This window comes from Saccostrea echinata, unplaced genomic scaffold, assembly GCF_033153115.1.
Source record: "Saccostrea echinata isolate AGI-Se365-2 ecotype Australia unplaced genomic scaffold, CSIRO_AGI_Sech_v1 ptg000029l, whole genome shotgun sequence".
NCBI classification, from domain to species: Eukaryota; Metazoa; Mollusca; class Bivalvia; order Ostreida; family Ostreidae; genus Saccostrea; species Saccostrea echinata.
In genome coordinates, this window is record NW_026889778.1 from 40,965,397 (window position 1) to 40,989,727 (window position 24,331).

General features: G+C 32.0%; 2 protein-coding genes and 1 pseudogene across 2 annotated transcripts in view; 2 read left to right on the forward strand and 1 right to left on the reverse strand.

The window, feature by feature from the left end:
- LOC133195947 (potential E3 ubiquitin-protein ligase ariadne-2-like) overlaps positions 1–24,331 on the forward strand; it is a 191,660-nt gene that overhangs the window by 61,392 nt on the left and 105,937 nt on the right. The gene's annotated exons all lie outside the window — the stretch shown is intronic.
- On the reverse strand, positions 343–23,267 carry LOC133195327 (toll-like receptor 2 type-2; annotated as a pseudogene).
- LOC133195945 (uncharacterized) lies at positions 23,126–24,295 on the forward strand. Its single transcript, XM_061331930.1, has 2 exons — positions 23,126–23,163; positions 23,470–24,295. The coding sequence occupies exon 2, from the start codon at positions 23,591–23,593 to the stop codon at positions 24,293–24,295; it is 705 nt and encodes a 234-aa protein (XP_061187914.1). The 5' UTR covers positions 23,126–23,163; positions 23,470–23,590.

Consider the following 24,331-nt stretch of genomic DNA (forward strand, 5'->3'; position numbering starts at 1 on the left):
ATTTCTTTGCAACAATAACCAGACTAGCAAAAGTGGTGATACAAATAATTGAGAAACACACGTCAAAGTATTTCGATATATAAATATACTTGATACTGTTAAATAATTTATCCTCATTGAACGATAAACCATTTCATTTTCCTTGTGAAGAAAATATTAAGTCTTTCATTTATATGCAATAGGATAGGCAAATTTTTATAAATGAGCCGAGTTAAAAGAAATTAAGATGAAGTTCTTTGTATTTCAGGTGGAAATTGATTTAAATGAAAGTTTTATTTCATATACAATCAACAACAAGATATGCAAAAATTAAATATGAATAAACAAATTTATTTTCCCCGATTAATTCGATTTTAAAGCAGTAGATAATTCTTCCCAAAATGAAACCATCTTTCTTCCGTTTCTGGCCAATGAATGCTTATGATTGACCACCAAATGTATCGTAGGTCCTTTGGCATTCTTTCTACAGGAATACCTCCCTTAATGATCACTATTATTGATTTTTTTTTCTGTGATTGTGAAAGGCATGAGTCACTACCATCTGAACGGCGTAGGATTCCCATCCACTCTCCAGGAAATTCTCCGTAGCGACAATTATAACTTTTCTGCTGTTGTCAATAGCTTGCAGGAGTTGTTCCGCTTTTGCGATGCCAGGTATAAAGTCGATGTCTGGTAAGCTCAGTAAGAAACCTAAACGGATCAATTCTTGATATACAGTTGCACAGACTAATTGATAGTCCTCTTCTGCGTATGACACAAAAGCATCGTATCTGAATGTTTCTGTATTTGCAACATGCATGACACCTTTCCATCGTCCACGAAGGCGGAGAATTACATAATCAACATGGACATGATATTTTTTCAAAAGTGCTGCAGTCAGTATTGTGGTCAGTAGAAGTACCAACAAAATGGAAGAACATGTCAACCATATGTTTGTTTGACAAATCAATTCAAATTCTTTAAATGTTTTTTCGTGCAAAAATTCTGCTACTGAAACTAATTTTCCTATGCACATAGTGATTTTCAAATCTCCGAATCGGTGTTGATTTTCTCTCATCCACTTGAGAGAAGAAATATGCGCACACTCACAGCTTATTGGGTTCCCATAGATATAAACTTTATATTCTGATCCAAAGTTAATAAGTTTTCGATGTCAGATTTTGCTAAAAATGATATCTTATTATAGCGCATGTATAGATGATCAAGCTTTCGTAAATGTGATACAGGAATTTCTGACAATTCGTTGTCATCAAGATGCAAAGTTGAAAGGGAAAGTCTTTGATCTTTAAACATACTATGCGGCAAATAAGATATATAATTCTGATTTAAATCAACTTTTTTTATTCTTTTAAGCCCGAGGAAAAGATTTTCCATCTCAAAATCATGGAGATAGCCAAAAAGTACATTTTTTGCCAAAAATATTTCCAGTTTTGTGCGATTTGTAATATTTGAACGTTTATTTTGAAAATATAGTTATCGGATATGTCAAGAATTTCTAAAGAAGGTGTCTGGATTGGATTTAAATATTCCCAGGGAAGGTTTGTTTTTGCTACATCCAACTCTTTCAAAAACTCTCCTGATAAAGTAATATAAACGGATGTCAGACCCAAAAAAGAAAATTTGTTCCAAGCAACCTTTAATACCTCTAATTTTTTTGACAGAGTTAAAGTTCCATTCGGTCCGATTTTGATAAGAATTACTGTTGTTAGATGTTGTACCAGCATCAGCACGATGATTATTAAAGCTGACGTCTAGTACCTGTAGTTTCGGATATCGTGTAAGAAAATCAAATATGAAAGAAAGCTTCACAGAATCAATTCGGTTTCCAGATATATCAAAGAACTCCATGCATTGACCCATACGTGTCTCTAGGAGGTTTTCTGAAATTCCAGCTATCCGGTTTTTACTAAGGATGACAATCTTTGTGCACATCGTGAACAAATATTTACAATTGTTCTTGTTCAGAAAAACTGTTTTTTCTACATTTCGTGGTATATTTCCATATGCATTAATGTAATCCATTGTCCGATTCTGAAGACACTTTAAGGATAGTAATGCAACGTTTAAATCACACAATCCACCAAACATAATATCCACACTTTTCAAAACAGGAAATGAGCAAAAGATTTCTTCATTTACATCACAAAAGACCATGTTCATGAGTTGTAATCGCAGATGATTTATAGGAGAGCTGGACAAACCCTCAAATGTTGTGTTTTTTATGTGAAATTTTGAATTTTCTCCAAACAAGTAAACCCGTCTTAATTGTGTTAGTTTTCGAAATGGATCATTAAAATGAAACCCTTTGAATGTTCCTATTCTCAATTCTTGCAATGTCAAAAGTCTGGATATCTCTATATCTGGATATCCCAGGTGTTGAAATTCATTTTTAAGTATACGTAAAATTTTTAACTTAGTTAGATTAGCAAATGATTGATTGGCCAAAGAAAATTTTCCTAAATTGCAGAGACTAAGGTCAAGAGAACACAAATTCTTTAATAAACTGAAAGCAAACTTTTTAATAATTCTAAGTTTATTGGCCACTAGACTGAGAGCTTTTATATTTAGCAATAATTTCATATTGACTTCTGAAAACGTTTCAAAGGATATCGTGGTGAAGTTATTGTAGGAAAGATCTAAAGCAATTGACTTATCTCGATATTTATCAGGAATATTTTGAGGAATTCTATCAATATTAAGTGCATGACAATCCCATAACCATCCATGATTATTACAATCATCTTTATGAGGCTTGAAGGTACACAGCTTAGGCCTGGATTGTTCTGCGATCTCTAAATCAATATAAAAATTCAAAATTTGATTTTTTTTTCAAGCATGCAAGTTATATATTGCGTACATGAAATTGTAAAACATCATATGGGTGTTTTACCTCAATTAGAAATGAACATAAGATCAAATATGCCGTTTGAATTATGTGTAGCGTTAAATAAATGTAGAATAATTCCAAATAATAGGAAAAAACTCACTCAAAACGTAAACTATAAAAAGACAGTTGATGATTTTAAGATGAGCCATAGGGACAAACACAAGCTAAAATCTCTTTGTTCTTGTAGGGATTTTTTTTCTTTCGTCTCTCATCAAATGCAACTTGCAAATCTTGGAAATAAATTTTAAGAATAGTATAAACACGTTTATTATTTTACTATTTTTCTCTATTGTTCCCATGTAGGGTGAATTCAAATATAATGACCGACAAATTGATTTTTTTAACAAATTCAAATTACCATAACATTTTTTTTTCAATTATAACATCATAATGTACATTCATTCTAGACAAATGTATAAAAAATTTCAGAATATTTATTAGTAGAACTTTATCTGAAAAAAGAAAATATTACTACATCCTAAAAGACTTTCTAAAATATAGAGTAAAAAAAAAATCAAAGTTTTTTATCCTTTGGGATATAAATGATGAGATCTAAACCTCGCTTAAGTTTCTTCTCTTGTTTATGTGAAATTAAAGAAATTGGAGTTTTGATTGTTATTTTACATTCATTTTTTTAATTCTGAAACGATGAAAACTATTCTGAGAATTGACTGTAAAATGTCTAAAAATATCTGTGATTTGTTGATATACATAATGATTTCAGCTACAACAAAGCTTTATAATACACTTTTCAATCGTCAAGTTCCCTTACTTATGCAGCAATATACCCTTATCACCTGCATACGGGGTTGACATCTCTCAGTTGATTCGATATGCCAGAGAATTCTCTCTGTATGAACAATTTCTAAATCGAAGTAAGTAATTGACAGAAAGTTGATGAGACAAGAATATCAGCAGTCTCGAATAAATTCATTATTTCGTAAGTTCTATGGTTGATACAATGACCTTGTCAGCAAATACAATCTATCATTAAGTCAAATGCTGGCTTTTTCATACTTATTGTTAGGCCATTATTCACACACTGAATTGCCAATGGATTCCCGATCAGGACAAGGAGCACACGGCGAGTGTGACCGGTCGGCAGGGGATGCTCACTCCTCCATGGCACCTGATACCACCTCTGATGTCTTAGAGGTCCATGTTTGCTCCGCTCCTATTTTGTATTGTTTAATGGACTTTTGCAAATTATTTTTAGCAAAGTTAGATGACGTTCAATGGTCATTATAAAACAATTTTATTGCACTCCTAGCTGTAGTATAATTAAAAATTAAAACCATAGAACACAAAAATCCATAAAGCAACATCAAGTTTTAACGATATTGTGGAGTATTTATAGTCCAATACTTCATTGTTAAAACACATAATAGTATTTAAATTTGGCTTTATATTTTGAATTATTCACCATTAATGTAAAAGAAAAACTAGCTAAAATATATTTAGAAGATAAAAGTATATTTTAGTGTACATTTTCCTTCACAGGACAAACACCGTAAGCGATTGAGGTCAGCCAGAATCATTCTACTCCTCGATTTTTTCTTTATATTTATTCATATTTTATGAGCAATAGCTCTTGCATTTTTGTTGCACTCCTGACCAAGAGCATGTGAGTCTTTAAAATAGAATTGTGAAGAATAGACTAATCATAAAAAAATCTTGAGAGGCAAACGGCGTCAACCAAATGTTATGATTACCAAATACAACCCATGTATTTAGGGTTTAAAAAACGCATTCTCAAACACTGGAACATTTTGCAAACACACACAATTTTCAGAGATATTTATCGATGAACCAATTATCGCCTATAGTTAACACAAAAACATAGCCGAAATAATAATTAAGTCACGCTTACAATATTTTAAGACACATATAAAAGGTGGACTCCTGATGATGGAAAAAAAAAAAATCACATTTCTCTTTTAAAACCACAAATTTACAACAAGCTTGGTTGATTGATGTCCTTTTTTGAAACTAGTGGCTCGTTGTTTCAGTGACGTTGTGATGGAATTTCTTGAAGTTTTTAACAATTTTTAATGTTTTTTGTACATTCATAACAAATTAAAAGAAAAGATAAAAACACATCTGGATTGATAAAATTGAAAAAGAGTCAGCTGCAGATTTCAGTAATAACACTTCCAATAATTTAGTATTAAATTATTCAGATAGATCATTATTTATTTAAAAATACTTATTAGTATGATAAGATGCTTTTTTTATTATGATTGAACTTGAAACTTTCAAAAAATGTGATGCACTCCTGACCATAGAAATATAAATTTGAAACAAAGATAGATCCAGTAATTGATAGATATATTTCGTAAAAAATGTTCTTTGTGTCTTTATTGTCCAAAATAGAAAGCAGAGAGACATAAAATGATTAAAGTATTTCCATGTTGGGGAGCAAAACATCAAATGTTGCACTCTCACATATTGTGTATGCACAGATACTTGCCTCCCATAAATGCTGCTTGTGATTCATATAACAATTTTAAGTTTGAAATGGTAAAAAATTAGCTATTGTCTTAGACTTCGAAAATTATTTTTTGACTTAATTTTCATACAGTTTTTTAAAATCAATGTTTTTTCGCTGACACTACATTTTTTTCTACACTACCGACATGGTATTAATTTTTTCCGCATCAGCCCTGACCATAACTTGGTCAAAAAAGGGTTACTACAGTCTACATTTAAAGCTCAATATATTGAATATTATCAGGAAAGTCTTTAGGTCCAACATCAATTCAGTCCACTTCCAACAACAATGAAAAAAATATTAATTTTTAAAATGTCACGAAAAGGTGTTGCACTCCTGACATTTTTAGCATCATATTTGGGCATAATTATCTTGTGACTTGAGATATCAATGAGATATTTGGTAGGTATTTAAAAAAAATATCAAAAGACATAGTCTGAGTCATAGAAATTTATTTCCATTGCCTGTATTTTAGTGCAGCTTGATGAAGATGTGTGAGGTCATTTTTTTTACTCACCTTTCTCTGATTGACTCAAACTAGATTAAATGATCAAGTACAAAACATCTTTTAAAGAGGGTGCTTCTATTTCAAGTTTTTAAAAAATCTTGTAAACCTTGTGTTTCTAAAAGTGGAAACAATCTTACATGAAACAACGATAGTGATGATGTCACAATAGCTAATACATACTGAATGCTTTTAAAAACGAATGCTTCTACTGTTAAGTTTGTAATTCTGACGTCATAATGAGAATAACAAGACAATGCCTAACATGAGAAACTATTGAGTATTTGAAACATGGATTTCTAAGATATCTCTGATTAACTGATACTAAAAATAATACAACAAATATAGCCTTTCGGTGCAATCCCCAAATATATAGACTTTAGAGAAAGCATATCGAATCGCACTTCGTGCTCGTTCTATATATATATAGGGATTGACCTCATCAAAAGGTTATATTTGTATATCATTAGGTCCTGTTGGTTTTCACGATTGTTCCCATTCTTATTATAAAGTAGGTGCTGAAAGACGTCAATGCCACAATTTTCAGAAAAGTGATGTTTGTCTACAAAATAGAGTTTTAGACAATCATATAAAAAGAACTTTAGGCAATCAACTCCCTGATTTTAATTAAGTATATTTTAATCATTCAGTAATATGAACTTTCAAAGGCAAATTTGATCATTAAAATTCCTTTTAGTACAGAAAGAAATTAGATTTCGTAATGTCAATTTACATTGATGTCGATAGAGGGTGCTTAATCCTCCCCATGGTGTCATATTATTAAATACTCAATTGGAACTATTCGACGTTTTCTATGATACTATAATAGATAGAATTACTTTAACAATAAATGGCAGACTACTATTACTAATAGATTATAATATGTGTATACACTTCACCTATATTCGAATCCACTGCGGGACGTGGAGGCTGGTCCTTCGGATGAGACCATATAAATCGAGGTCCTGTATCGCAGTAGATGCTGGCACGAAAAAGATCCCTCACTGCTCAATGGCCCTAAGTGCCAAGTATAGATAAAAAATTTGCAGCCCTCAGCCGGCAAGTAGTGGCGTCTCCATAAGAGTGAAAAATTCTCGAGATAAACGTTAAACAACAAACATACAAACACTCCAATTATATGAATAAACTAGATGAGATCTCGTTGCGAGCTTCCGGTGGAAATAATATGACTCGAAACAGTATATTTGCCCCTACTATAAACATTTCAAAAAGAAAAAAAATAAGAATTTGCATATTTTTAAACTACTTCCGGTGGACAACGGACGTCACGGCAACATAAACGAAACAGGTTTCTCAATTCTACGAGTCACAATCTATCATCACTGAACGTTTCAAGACTCAATCTCAAACCGTTTTTGAGAACACTCGCGGACAAAGTGCCACTTAAAAAATGGAAAATTGGCCATATCTCGCGACCAGAAGTGATGACGGCAAATTAAAAAAAGCATATAGTTCAGATGACTTGCCATCATTCCTGAAAATTTCATGAAAATCTATCCAGGCGTTCTCGAGAAATCGTCTGCACAAAATCGGTAAGAAAATCGGTAAGAAAAAAAATTATAATAACTAGAAACTCATTGCGAGTAATGAGAGGTCTTCCGTCCGATTCTGAAAATAAAAACGAAAATTCAAGCTGAAAAAGAGATAAAAGAATTTCAGACACTCTGGCGATTCAACCCTGGTCGTAAGCGTGAAAATCCAACGTGCTAACCATTAACCATTCACTTTTTTACATCACTTACGGAAGTATCGGAAGTAACGGCGATACAAGATTTTCTCACGATTCAAATAAACTGATGACTGACCATCAGTCCTGAAAGTTTTAGACTTCAGTCGTTTACTGTTGCCGAGCAATATTGTGAGATCAAATTCTAATTTTGAGGACAGGTAAGCACGAGACCGGAAGTGAATTTATAAAAATCTCTGACTTTTCTCTAGACATTTGCAGTATATACAACATACATAAAGTCATTTCAAGTACTTTATCGATGAGCAATATTTATGAGAAAGTTAAATATCAAAATAAAGTAGTTTATCTCCTAAAACCGGAAGTTGAGGTTTTTGTTTCAGGTGGAATCTAACATATTTCAAAACAGCGAAAGAGATGCAATAAAGTGATGGAAGCATTAATTTAAAAAAGAAAAGTTAATTCTTTTTAGATTTCTTTGATCACTTCCTGTGACAAGCGGAAGTGACTACTGACGCGTTTAACCGAAATGGTTTCGCCTACTCCTCAAGGTCTATTACTCATAAAAGTTTGGTGTTTTAATCTTTTACCTGGTTTTGAGATCTCGCTCAGACAACTTCTCATTTTGAGGACAGGAAAACATGCGACCGGAAGTGAATTATTAAAAGATATTGAAGATTACTCTAGACATTTGCAGTCTGAATAACATATTTAAAATCCATTTCAAATACTTAACCTAGAAAAAATATTGATGGGAAAGTAAAAAACTCAAATTATGTAGTTTTTCTCTTATAACCGGAAGTTGTCATTTTTGTTTCCGGTGGGACCAACATCTTTCGAATCTGCAAAAAAGATGCAATAAAGTGATGCAATTTTTAATTAAAAAAAGAAAAGTTGAGATTTTCGATTTCTTTGATCACTTCCTGTGACGACCGGAGGTGACGGCTGACTCTCTGATCCCAAATGGTTTTGCCTTCATCTTAAGGTCTGTTGCTCATATAAGGTTGGTGTCTTAATCTCTCACCGTTTCCGAGATCTTGCTCAGACAACTTCTCATTTTGAGGACAGGAAAACACGCGACCGGAAGTGAATTTTACAAAGATATTTGACGTTACTCTAGATATTTGCAGTCTAAATAACATATTTAAAATTCATTTTAAATACTTCATCTACAAAGGATATTAATGGGAAAGAAAAATACTCAAATTATGTAGTTTTCTCTTATATCCGGAAGTTGACGTTTTTGTTTCCGGTGGGACCAACATATTTCGAAACTTCAAAAGAAATGCAATAATGTGATATAAGTATTGACTTAGAAAAGCAAAGTTAAAATTTTACGATTAATTTAATCACTTCCTGTGACGACCGGAAGTGCCGATGACGAACGAAAAGTAGCGACCCGGCTTGTACCTATCACGATCTATAATCCCTGAAAGTTTCACATTGATATCTTTTACCGTTCCTGAGATTTTCCGCGGACAAAATGTCATTTTGAATTCAGAAAATCGTCCTTAACTTGGCACTGGAAGCGAATTTCCAAATTTTCTTTCAGATAGATCAAGTTCATGTTACGACACATCTTTCCTGAAAAGTTCATGTAAATCCATCCAATAGTCTTCGAGAAATCGCGTGCACAAAATTAGAAAGTCAAAAAAATTATAAAAATAATAACTAGAAACTCATTGCGAGCAATGAGAGGTCTTCCGTCCGAATTTGAAAATCAAAACGTACATTCAAGCTGAAAAAGTGATAAAAGAAATTTAGACGCTCTGGAGATTTCACCCTGGTTGTCAGCGTGAAAATCCAACGTGCTAACCATTAACCATTCACTTCCTGTCACTACCGGAAGTAACAGCGATACAAGATTTCCTCGCGATTCAAATAAACTGATGACTGACAATCAGTTCTGAAAGTTTTAGACTTCAGTCGTTTACTGTTGCCGAGCAATATTGTGAGAACAAATTCTAATTCTGAGGACAGGTAAACACGCGACCTGAAGTGAATTTTATAAAAAATCTCTGACGTTTCTCTATACATTTGCAGTATCTACAAAATGCATAAAAACATTTCAAGTACTTTATCGATAAGCAATATTTATGAGAAAGTTAAATATCGAAATAACGTAGTTTATCACCTAAAACCGGAAGTTGACGTTTTTGTTTCAGGTGGAATCTAACATATTTCAAAACAGCGAAAGAGATACAATAAAGTGATGCAAGCTTTAATTTAAAAAAGAAAAGTTAATTTTTTTTATTTCTTTGATCACTTCCTGTGACGACCGGAAGTTACGACGGACGCGTTTAACCAAAATGGTTTTGCCTACTCCTCAAGGTCTGCTACTCATAAAAATTTGGTGTTTTAATCTTTTACTTGTTTTTGAGATCTCGCTCAGACAATTTTTCATTTTGAGGACAGAAAAACAGGCGACCGGAAGTGAATTTTTGAAAGATATTTGAGGTTACTCTAGACCTTTGCAGTCTGAATAACATATTTAAAATTCATTTCAAATACATTATCTATAAAGAATATTTATTGGAAAGTAAAAAACTCAAATTATGTAGTTTTTCTCTTATAACCGGAAGTTGTCGTTTTTGTTTCCGGTGGGACCAACATCTTTCGAATCTGCGAAAAAGATGCAATAAAGTGATGCAATTTTAGATTAAAAAAAGAAAAGTTGAGATTTTCGATTTCTTTGATCACTTCCTATGACGACCGGAAGTGACGGCTGACTCTCTGAACCCAAGTAGTTTTGCCTACATCTTAAGGTCTGTTGCTCATATAAGGTTGGTGTCTAAGTCTCTTAACGTTTCCGAGATCTTGCTCAGACAACTTCTCATTTTGAGGACAGGAAAACACGCAACCGGAAGTGAATTTTACAAAGATATTTGACGTTACTCTAGACATTTGCAGTCTGAATAACATATTTAAAATTCATTTCAAATACTTTATCTACAAAAGACATTAATGGGAAAGATTGATTGATTGATTGTATGTTGTTTTACGTCCCATTCGAGAATTTTTCACTCATATAGAGACGTCACCATATACCGGTGAAGGGCTTCAAATTTTGACCTTTACTCGGCACTCAGGGCCATTGAGCAGTGAGGGATCTTTATCGTGCCAGCGCCTGCCGTGACACGGGGCCTCGGTTTTTAAGGTCTCATCCGAAAGACCCGCAACTTTCACTTCAATTGCCGAGCGCATGGCGAAGGAACAGTTGCTACCCATTTTATCGACTTGGGTCTGTCGCGGCCGAGATTCGAACTCACGACCTCCCGATCACGGAGCGAGCGCTCTACCGACTGAGCTACCGTGAACGGTTAATGGGAAAGAAAAATACTCAAATTATGTAGTTTTTCTCTTATAACCGGAAGTTGATGTTTTTGTTTCCGGTGGGACCAACATATTTCGAAACTACAAAACAGATGCAATAATGTGATATAAGTACTGATTTAAATAAGGAAAGTTGAAATTTTACGATTTCTTTGATCACTTCCGGTGACGACCGGAAGTACTGACGACTCATAAAAAAAATCGTTCCATCTACAACTCATGCTCTTTTATCTTTGACAAGTCTCCAGTTCCTCTCTTTAGCCACTCTTGAGAAAATTCGCGGACAAAATTTCATTTTAAAATCAGGAAATTGCCCCTAACTTGGAACCAGAAGAGAATTTTCCAAATTTTCTTGATCATGCCACAAGAACATATCATTGCTCACAAACCCTGAAAGTTTCACAGAAAATCACTGAATAGTATTCGAGATATCGCGTGCACAAAATTTTGTCTAAAAAATAATAAGAAGAAACAATAGAATCACTATAAGGTCTTCCGTGAAGACGGAAGACCTTAATAAGAAGAAACAGTAGAATCACTATAGGTCTTCCGTTGAAAACGGAAGACCTAATAATAATAGTGGAAAAAAAAACAACAGAATCAGTAGAAGGTCTTTCGTTGGAAACGGAAGACCTTAACTAACGTTTAATAAATACTAAATAAAATATCATTATCATTTTATAAAAGATTATGATATGAATAAACTAATGTTGAATCAATATTAATTAAAGTATGATTATCATATTATATAGGATTGTAACTATTCCTCTTTCGACTTTGAATAAGTCATATTGTAGATATCGGAGCAATATTTCTTCCAATTATTAATTTTAATAAATTAATAATTTTATTATTAATTTATTTGTTATTAAGGTATCTCTTAAGAGTACAGTTGGTGTCAATTAAGATTAAATTGACATGTGAATAATGTTCATAATGTGTATCAGTTCTCCTGCCTAATTTAATTTTCACATAGAGCGCATTCTCGTAAAAATGTAAGAAGACAAACATATGAAATACATTGTGGGCAGAGTAAAAAATAAACTGAGAAAAGACTGAGAAATGTATAACTGTACAGAAACAGAGTTAGGCGACAAGTGACAAGAAAATTTCTCGTGCTGCACGCACGAAAATAACACTTGTAAACCAAAAGGAAAAAAAAAGCGTACCGGAAGAAAAACATTCCATCTTACAAGACGGCACATTCCCTCATTTCAACAATTATTAAGAGAAATACGTTTACTTTAAAATGAAAAAATGAAAATACTTACATACTTTACACCTACCTATTTTGTTCCTATCACTACTTTGTCTAACAAGCAAGTGATGTAAACATCCGGGTTTTTGTACTCTTATACCTATAATGATATTCACTACTTCCGGTTAGTCTTATTTAGGTATCGTAACAGTATTTCAGTTGATGGTCACGTCAAAACATGGTTGATGCAAAATAATTCCTGAATCTCTGCTCCCGATTCGGGCATTTTGGTACGATACTGAAACAAACTTGCGTACCTTGCTGGATGGCCATGTGTTTTTTGGTATTAAAATCTTCATGAAGAATTGTTTTACAAGATCTGAAAAGGAAACCTCTCAAAATTTTGTTTTAAATTAATACCAGCCACTCAAAGTTGTGCATATTTGGTAAGAATATATAGCAAAATTTATCACTGTTGTGCAACCTTTAAAGCTGACCAAAATTCTTTAAGGCATAACATTTTCATGAATTTAGGGCTTACTAACTACATGTATCCGTATTCCGACATATTTCTTTTCGATACTTTTCATATTTTACATATATGCTTGTTACACTTGAGTGAATTATTGGTTTGGCTATCAACTCATGCACATCTCCAATAATAAATTATTTGGGAACATATGAATTAATCAAAACAGTTCAGAACATAAGAGATATAAAGAGTCATGATGAAATTTATAAATAATTATTGTTTATTGCTTTAAATAATAAAAATGTAAACTAAGAAGAAAATAATATAGTTGCATGTATATTAACTAAGTACTATATGGCAAACTAAAAATTTTCGCGTAATTTTCTATATGCTGATTGAACAGAAATTCTTATTCTGATTTGAATCAGGATATATCCTTCCAATATTAAAATTTGTTTATGACTTCCATGCAGTACACATTAAATGCATTTATCACGTGACAGTAAAATCAGGAGACCAAACAAAATTCCTATAAATTGTGGGATAAACTATGTTATTTCAATTGATATTAAAGTCGTTTGGTAATAGAAGAGTTTTAACTATTCAAATTTTGATTAAAAAGGTAGCTACTTGTACACCTCTTTATTCTGTTGATTTCTTGATAGTAAGCCTTAACAGTACTGCTTTTTCCTCATAAAAAATACATCCTTAATGTACAAAAAGACCTTAAAAATCTATCTTTTATAACGATAATGCATAGAAGAAAATAAGATCTTATAACATGCAATAAATCTTCATATCTCTATTTTTTAACAATAGATATGAATATCGATAATGACGTCAAATTACAATTGAAACCGACACAGGATTGTTACCGTTACCCCTAAAAAAGTTATGTGACTTAAATTCAAAATATGTGGTTTCTTTTGACATACATTAAATCTAATGGTTGTAAATGAGAACAGTTTCAATAATGTATATGAAGGGAAGTTTTTTTTATTTTTTTCTTAAGAAAAAAAAAACCATCACCCTTTATTGTAAATACTATTTCTCAGCTAAATTTTATTTTTGCAATCATTTGTTCTTAAAAACAATATAGATAGTACATATATACACATATTCAACAATTAGTACAATAGTACATGTACATATAAACAGATATTCAACAAACTTGAAGAGCAGAGATTATTTGAGGAAAACAGACAATGTCATAAAATTTTGTGATAAACATATATAGTTTTCTTTAGAATGCAGGATCAATATTTGTCTTCAAATTACAGAACATTTGGATGTACATAATGTTTTCGGGACATTTTATTTAAGTATTATACATTACATTATATCGCAGTAATGAAATTCATTCCCAATTTCATTTTTATCGCATAGATAACACACCCTTTCATTTATGTCAAAATTATTTCATCTACCTAACTCTATTGCAATAGGATGTAACTTTTCTAAATTTTGCATTTTGCAAAAACATTTCTTTTCTTTTTTAAACAATAACGTATTCTTAACATTTAAACTTCGTTTTAAACATTCTGTATGCAGTATTCTTACTGGAATTATTAGTTTTACTTCAATTTTTTTAAAATAAACTAGTCATTTACTTTTAGTTAATGTAGGAGCAATCCATTTAGCACGCCAGAAACGTTGATCATTCATTACATTACATAGTTCTGTTGTATTTAGAATATCATGTATACAATATATCTATAGAGAAATATCTCAGTTTTAGTAATCTTTTCTAAAGATGAAAATAAATAATTTTACACAGTATGTTATAATTTCCCCCAGAAAAATTTCATTCTTGTATAAACGCGCACATAATTGGGTAACGTCTAATTTCCCAATGTTCCCTAAAACCCGGGGTACTAGATTTTAGATTTAAAAAATACTTCAAAAATCTTATAAGTAGACGTTCAATAATATCAATATTTTTAAAAAAGGAACAACTACTTTGTCAAATAGATTTAAGCGACTATCAAAAGAAAAAAAATAACATTAACGATTTTTTCTATAATGTCGCACATTGATTTTTGTGGTTGGTTACGTGTTTCTTAGCTTTGGAAAAGGATCCCTTCTATTCTAATAACTGGTATATTCTTGAGAATAAAATACCTAGGTACACTGCATTTGAATTGTTTGATAGTTTCTATAATATTTTCGTTGTATTTAAATCTATGTTTACGTGCGCGGATCTAGGGGGGGGGGGGGAGGGAGGGGTCCGGACTTTGCGGAGTTATTAAAAGTATATACTGAAGCAAAGAAAAAATATCTTTGGAACCCCCCTCCCCCCATTAGAAAACATTTACCCCACAACCACCGACCCGACGAACTAGGTTTTTTCACATATGGGAAATGGATTTTACGCTTTCTGGGTTTTATACGCTTTGGAAAGGAGTTTATGGGTTGTTGTTTTTTTTTTAATTTTGGTGGTAAAGAAATTTCTGGGTCGGAAATTTTTTGACTGGGATGGAACTCAATCCACCCCCCCCCCCCCCGCCTCCCACTGGAAAAATTCCTGGGTCCGCGCCTGGTTTAGTTAATGTTCCTTTTGGAATAAAATATGACTTTTTTTTGTTTTACTGACATTACGCTGAGTTTTCATGTTTTACAACTATATACAGAAAATTCATTTAATGCATGGACTTTCAGAGAGCATAATGGACTTTTGCGAGAAGCGCTGACTTTTACAGTCGACGGCTTACTTTTACGCTAGGGCAATCTACGGGAGCTCTTTTGCGATATAAATATTTAGCTGAACAATAAATTAAAAGGTAATAATGGGCAGTTTCGAAGCACATAGGAAGAGAACTGCAACCACCCTATCCTCAACCACCTCCCTTTCCACCTTGATCAACTCCTGACAAGTTTTCCTTTCGAAATGTTTTCTTTTCTTCCTTATTTAATTTCTTCAGCAAATGAGATTGAAAGGAGATACTACCCCTCACGAATAACATATTTTAACATATTTTAAGTAATGTTATTCTGCCTCCCATCATCTCTTGTGTTGATTGTATACAGGTAGATCATGTAAGCACGCCTAACACCTTACCTATAACCACTAATAATGTTTTCTTATCTATTAACAATTCCGTAGCTACGTACATAACACAGGTTTAAATGTCAAAGTAAGACGTCGATTGTAAAAGTCAGCGCTTCTCGCAAAAGTCCAATAGTATCATCCGCATAACAATAAAATAAACAAATTCATTAAAAAAAAAACAGAGTTCATCTTCAATCTTTTTAAAACATTAAACCTCTAACAATTCTCTTCTTTTTTTTGTACAATATTTTTCTACATCATTAATATACAAAATTTTTTTTTTAAGTGACATATTTTCCCTTTTATCTGAGTCCAACAGTTTGAAAATTCAGAAGACAATAATCACTCTTGATCTTATGCCTACGTACATATTTCTATGTGAAACAATTTCCACTAACACCAATTGGAAATAATTTGTATCGAATATGTAGATTATGAGAAAGTAATCTTAAATCTATCGTCAATCTTTTTTTTAAATGTTTTCATGGAAAAAAAACGGAGACAATGATTTTCAAAGTATTGTTTTCATAAGATGAAACAGAACAAAACCTAATTATTTGTCCTACTCTTTTTTCAAGAAATTTATTTTTACAACTACACAGCATAATTACGGGATTATTTTTCTAGGAAATTCAAATAACACGCGTGAATTTCTATAAATTTACATTTATTTGTCTTATCTATTGTTAAATTGCAAATGGTTCTTCCTTTACGTCTTCTGGGTATGCTATGGATGAGAATGGCACAAGACCGACGTTGAATATTTTTTGATTTAGAAGAGCACTAAAATTAAGGAGAAAAATAATTAAGAAAATAAATCAGCGGACAATGTCAAATAACTAAATGACTTAAAGTTCTCTTTAGGGCTAAGAAATATACAATTTTGAGCATAAATAGTCATTAAAACTGTAATCCCATTTTCACTTTGTATAAAAATATTTAAGATATGCATTATTTATATCAATGGATTTACTTTTAATTCTTGATTTAGAAAGAAATCTATGTACATGTAATATTTATACTTTCCTGGGAATAATTCTAAATTCAGCATGTAGTTTGATCTCAAACAAAAAAAAAATCAAACAAAATTTAAAAATTAAAAAAAGAAAAAAAAATAACATTTTATTTTCCCTAAAAGGTTGATTTAAGTCCGTTTACTTGAACAAAAATGACGCGTACAAAGCGGCATTTCCTAAGTTGTAAATGAAAGTAAAAAGTTGTAAATACACAAATCATGACATTATGTAGCTAGATGAATTGCTTAAAATTAAGATTCAACTTGTCAAATTATTTAACAAAGAAATAAAAACTTCTTTGAAGGTAAATCTCAACAATTGTCGGGTTAAAGGCTTTTTGTTAACTTAAATGAAAATATTGGGTATTATTAATTATCTTTTAGCTGGAATAATTGAGGAAAAGCTTAGAAAAACATAATTGAAATGAAAACATCATAAAGGAAACAATTTGTAAAATAAAATGACAGGTTTCTCTCATAGAAGCTATTCCTTCCTCCTCGATGAGTTCGTATTGATCTTGATTGTGTGTTGTTTTTTTTTAAATAAATTTAAATGTTTCTTTTTTTTTGAAAATTCATTGTCTGTTTTCCTTTCTGAAATGTTTTCTCATAATCATAATGGGATACAAGAGAAACTATACATTGATTGGTTATAGGAAACATTCTTAAAGGAACGTTCCTCTTTAATTTTCATAATTATAATTTTTTATGATATCCTTTTTCAATTTCTTCAACTTCCTCGTGGAAGAAAACGTTTCTTGTATCTATTACTTTGTCGAGAAAACCTAAATGAATACTGAAATATATGTTCCTATCTTTAAATGTTATTTGTATTATGAGTCATAAATTATCTTTTTTGGGAGATCAAGGCATTCATTTACCCTATAATGAAAAGGCGAGGTTTGGTCATCAACAAAATTACTTTGTTATAAATCACTCTGACTCTACACATAAATACTCTGAAGTTGATATTAAGATTCAGTCAGCGAGAAAACCATGCAAAACTGTCCAAATCGAAGGTTGTCATATCTTGATGAAATTTGGTATGTATATAGATTTCATAACATGTAATTCAAAAAAGCCAAAAAATTTCCCCATCATCCAACATGGCGGCCGAAGGAAGCGCACCCTTCTTTTTGCACATTTAAGTGCAAATGCACTTAAATAATTCAAGCAAAATGGTAAAAAATACATTTGATTTATTTTATTCAAGATTAAATTTGTATTTCCTTTAAGGTATCTTAAAGTACTATATGACCATGTTCTTCTAAAACTGACATTTATCATAATCAAATACTCAACATATCAAAGGATAGACGACTCTTAAAAATTGGCACAATGCCAAGTTTGAAGAAATGACAAAATTTTTACATATCGAATGGCCAAAATCTTCTAAGACCAAAATACAAAATTAAAATTTTTGATCTTATTGTCAAAATATAACTTAAAACATTATCTTTGCAAAATATTAAGCTTAGGATTTCATAATTTATTAAGATATAGACATTTACAAATTGCCAATTTTCAAAAAAAAAAAAAAAAACAACAAAAATTCAAATTCCAAAGGGTTACAAAGTCAAATAAAGAACTTTAAATTATAAATACTTGTTGTTAGATAAGAAAAAAATGTTCCCATTTTCATTATAACCATAGTTAAAATTGGGAAAAAAAATAATGAAATTGAAAATTAAATAAAAATTTCAAAAATTTTCCCCAATATGAGGATTGGCAATTTGCCAATTGTTTAGAAATGGAATGAATTCATGATAAATTGTTCTGAATTACCTGTAAATTTTCAACGATTATATTGAATATTTATATTTCTTTCATTTTTGTAAAATTTTGATGAAATGCTATACAAAATACTCTATAAGGGAGTTTAGCTTTTTTTTCAAATCATAGAACTTAATTTTCATACATCCTTGTAGATTCATTATGATATAATTCTGAGATATGAGGAACATGAATAAAAATCAAAGAATTGTTTTTTATTAAAATCTAGGCTTTTTAAAAATTATTATTGCACATTTTTTTCTTATAATCTTACTAAAATTTTTAAAGTTCATGGCGTCAAGAAAACGAGGTAGGCCGTTTGGTATACAAATAACTTTTGACATGGATGTCACACGTCTAATGCTTAAAGATACTTATCTTTTGAAACAACTAGTATTAATCATCTACTCTGTAATGACAGATATTAACCTTTTATTCATAATCGTAGTCAAAATGCAACGTACCTCGTCGTCTATGATTTCAAGCGGACATGCATGTCTATGCATTGTCTACGCACTTCCTTCATCAGTATTCATGAAAAGGTTGAATTCTTGCTTAATTTTTTTTTTTTAATTACAACGACTAATTTAATATACTTTTGTGGAAAGTATTATTTTTTCATTACACATTTCTCAAATTATTACATGATTTTCACATAAAAAATCGCGTTTTATAGCGTGTATACCTTTAATTATTTAATATTACATCCATTTTCTTGGGGAACAATTCAGTTTCATTTGCGGGGACGTGTGTGGGTGGGTGGGGTACAACTACTGGGTAGATACACATGAATATAGAACCTGAACTTGAAAATGAATAATCTTTCCTCCACTGGGAAGAAGTTAATCTGACCTTTAATGGTGCCCCCTGCCGTTTTCAGTGAATAGAAACAACTGTATATACAAAAAAAAAAATTCTCCAACCTTCTCCAAAATTAATGTAGGCTCTGCTTACAAGGATAATATTATTACTATTATGGTTATTCAGACAATGTATCAAAAAAATTTAAAAAAGCACAATGTAATTTTATTAATAGTATTTAGGCCTATCATAAAAAAAAATAAATGCCATGACAAAATTTGACAGACCCTCCACCCCCCCTCCCCTTCCCCCCACACTTGAATGAAGTTGTCACTCCTTCATCATGTTATAGATCTTACATTCATGCCCGTTTTTAATTTATACCAGTTTGTACTGCAAAATGGCATATGTTTTGGCTGCAGTCATATGTTCTTTGCACAAGCGGAATATTGTAGACGTGTATCATAAATTCATGATATTTGCTTTGTCCTTGCTTGTTTTAGGATGATCCTTCTATCCGAATACATGCACAATGTTTGCTTGTCTCTCCAGTAAACAAAACGGCATCGAGATGTTTTAAAGCATATAATAAATGTTTTAACAAGTAGAGTTTATCACAATTTTCCTTTCTACACACCGATACAACATAGAAGGCCTAAGCGCAGGGGCTATTTGCTTGATCAAGCTGGATTGTTTTTTTTCCCCTTACATTTAAAGATCTTAGAAAAGAGTGTTTTCACTTTCATAGTGTAATGATGCTCACAACAACTCCCTAAGTTCATATAAAATGCCTTCTTTATTCCATGTTGATATATATATACCTGTCATTTTTACCCTATAATACTAAAGAGTTCCAACAAGGGGATAACAATCAAACTCCAGGGAATTGGTTGCAGAGGGCTAAAATAAGCAATAAAAATTTATATGAAGTATCTAAATCAGTTATTCCTATTTTTAAAAAAAATATATTAGATTTAGAATCTTCTTTTTTCATTTAGATATTAAAGAAATAGTCAACAAATATGATATGGACTTATTTAAAATATGTGAAATTGTAGCGAAGTATGGTATTTCAAAGTTAACTTTCAACATGTAGATATTATTTCCCAAGCTCAATATTTTAATACTTAGTAGACCTAAAACCATTCTAAAGATTACACTTCAATTTTTTACTTGGTCTTGAGAGAAAATAGCATCAAAAAATGGCTAAAAAATCATATTCGTTGATTTGGGATCTATAGACCTTTAAAAAATAAAACATTCATTTGAATTACGTTTTTCTTCATTAATTGTATGAATAAGACCATGGTTTTGAAAAGAAAAAAAAATGAAAATAAACTAATGCCAGAAGGTCACTTTTTTAATTAATCAGTTTGTATGTTTTTTCCTGATAATTCAGTGTGATTTTCGACAAATATGCAAATGAGCTGTAACTAAAAATAGATGCGAGGTTCGACAATTTTTTTGTAGATATTCTGACTTCTACTTTTATGAAGAAAAATTTAAGCCACTAAAAATCCTATGTTGCAAACTTCCATTTTGGACGATTTTCTTTTTTAATTTTGCATGGTTTTCTCGCGGACTGGCTCTTAAAAAGATGCTTGAGTTCCTTATTGACAACATTTATGTAGTCTTCGGAGACCAAGTCTTCCAACAAATTTTTGGAATTGCAATGGGCACTAATTGTGCTCCTTTATTATTAGCAAACCTGTTTTTATATTCCTATGAAGAAGAATTTATTCAAAAACTTATACATGAGAAGAAGTAAACACTTGCTGTGGCCTTCAACATTTAGATATATCGACGAGTTATTATCAATTAACAATTACAGTTAATTCCATTCATATGTCAAGTCGACATATCTCACTGAACTTGAGAAAAAAGACACCGCAGAGTCTACTGGATCTATTTCATATTTGAATGTTTTACTGACCATAAACGATAAAGGCAAACTAACAACTAAATTGTATGACAAACGAGATTACTTCAGCTTTTCCATCGTCAACTTTCCTTATTTATGTAACAATATCCTGTTTTCACCTGCATCAGGTATTTACATCTCACAGCTTATTCGATACTCACGAGCATGCTCCAAGAACGGTCAATTTTTAAACCGAGGCAGGCTACTGACAGATAAGTGGATGTTACAGGGATTTCAGCAACCTCGTTTAAAGTCAGTATTTCGTAAATGCTATGGTCGTTATAATGACCTTGTTAGCAAATATAACATATCATTGGGCAGCATGTTGGCTGATATGTTTCATACCCATTATTATGACTTTGTTATTTTACTGAATTTGACTACGGAATGTTCTGTCTACCTGATCCATAAATAGGGCTCAAGGCGGTTGTGGCCGGTCAACAGGGGATGCTTACTCCTCCTAGGCACCTGATCCCACCTTTGGAATTTCCAGGGGTCCATGTTTTATGCCCTGCTCACAAATTTGTAATGTTTGTCGATTTTTACGAGACCAACCACCGTTCGTTATCTTTATCTTGTCATTTTCATAGATACACTGTATACTGAGGTATACTTCATTAATATATTTTATATATTTAACTACCTATGAATCTGCAATGAATCATCTGTGTGTATGAAATTGACAACTGACAAAAAAATTGATGAAACAAGAATATCAACAGTCTCGTTTAAAGTCATCATTTTGTAAGTTCTATGGTCGCTACAGTGACCTTGTCAGCAAATACAATCCATCATTAAGTCATATGCTGACTGACGTTTTTCATACTGATTGTTAGGCCAGTATTTACACATTGAATTGTCGACGGATTTTTCCGTTATTTCCCGATCATGACAAGGAGTACACGGCGGGTGTGACCGGTCGGCGGGAGTTGCTCACTCCTCCATGGCACCTGATCCCACCTCTAATGGTTTTGGAGGTCCGTGTTTGCTCTGCACCCGATTGATTTATATTGTTTTAATGGACTTTGAGCTTTAATACTGTTCGTTATTTCCATATTTCACAAAACTTTGCATTGTCTTATACTTTCGAATTCTATGATTAATAGATAAAACGGCACAATATGTAAACTTGTCAAAGTTTGAAATCTGAATATAGCTACTACAAACAATTAACACTACTAACAAACAGTAGATAACTGTTATCCTCTAGTAGCATTTAAATACTTCGAATTAAGTGGATTTCGTAAACATTCTCTTTCTAATTGTATGAAATGAATGAGTTTTTAAAATTTTATTTTATGAAGCTGAAGTAAGGTATTAATATGTAACATCCCAAGCTTCTGCTATTCCCAGCCCCTTTAAAGTACTAGATCTCGCGAGATCCTCGTTCTTCCGCTCCTAAAGTTGTAGCTGCGTTTATTTTGGATTATTTTTTTTATCGTGTTTCATCTTTGATGTACGTTGTGCGTACAGTTAACATTGCACCTATCTGGCTTTCTTTAAGTGACCTAAGGGATGTAGAGCAGCTCAAAAGCTTCTTCAGACGATAATATTCCTGAAATTATCTCAGAGAAAGAAATCGTCACGAAGCAACGACAATAATACGTCTCCATTACAGCCCAAGAAAAGATGGGGCGATTTTGTCATCCCTAGAAAGAGACTGTAGGGGAAAACATTTACCATTACGCTGATTCAGAATTGGATAGAGATTCTATGCAGTCTGCTAATTTGTCAGACGTAGAAATTTCGTCATTTTCATCATTTATTTCTGCGGGCTATGGTCCGCGCAATGATGATGATGACGCTTGTTAACCTAAACGGTTTGACCTAGCAGATTTTGACTCCGAATACAGGTTATATACCAGTGTAACGGCCAATCCGGAAATTTCCGGTTTATTCAGCTACGGTTTTTCTTTGTATATCTCGGAAGTCGAATCATGGAAGGCACGATTTTTTTTGTAGCCAATTGTCTTTGACTCTGTAAGAGTATACCAGTGTCTAACAAATTTGGTATGTATATATTTAACCTAAACAATGTCTTGAGTATATTTTGCATAAGTATTTTTTGCTTTATTTTGGAATAACCTTGAATATTGAAATGTAAACATACCCATGTGGGCACAGTGTACAGTACGTAACGAAAGTAATTCTTAATCTTGCTATATTGTATATTTTTATCTTTAAAAGTCTTATTAAACTTCATAATTTAGAGAATAGGAATTATAGTAAACATACATATTTATGTCTTAATTCAAGAAAGATAACTTATGTTTAAAGTATGCATGCATTATATTGTTATTTCATTCTTTATTGTAGTCAATCGCATCAAAATAATAAACGTTGGAATTTGGATGTGAATATGACTTATAGTTATACTGGTATAAATTTGGAAGGCTACATTATTGACAAATTTGAGGGCTGAATCATTAGAAGGACCATGATGGCTGACAAACAGGATACAGATACTAAGGAGCAGCCAAAGCAGGAGGTTGATGAGAAACCAGAGGAACAGGAGAATGGTAACATTGAGGAGACTCAGAGTGAACCTGCGGCTCGAGCTAGAACATTCACTGAAAAGGGACGAATTTATAGTGAGCAACAAATGGAGAAATCTTTCAGTAGTCTTAAGTCACTATGCACAAGAATAACAGTAATGGTGAACAATCGGGAACCAGAAGAGAGGATAAGTCAGAAGTACAGAGATTGGATGGAATCTTATGAAGACTTCCTTGATCGTCATTACTCACATTCCAGGAAATTAAATCAAACTGACTTATCAGACTATTTAAAGACATATGATGAAAGAGAAACATATTTACAGAACTTTAAGACTGCACTACAAGATTATTTTGCCTCACAAGCTAAGATAAAGGAACAACAAAGTAAATCATTACCTGAAGATGGTCAAGATAACAGATCTTTTGGTCGTGGACAATATTCTACTGTTAGTGCTGTATCTTCTCGGAAGTTGGCAGAAGAGGAAAAAAGGGCTGAGCTTGAAGCAAAGAAAGAATCCTTAAAGAAAAAGAAAGAAATAGAGCTAGCGAAAGTGGCACTCAAGATGGAAGAAGAAAAGCTTGAAATAGAAACAAACATCGCTATGGCTAAGGCAAAAACTAAAGTGTTTGATAAATTTGAATAAAGTAAATTTGACCAAATACACACAGATACTAAAGGA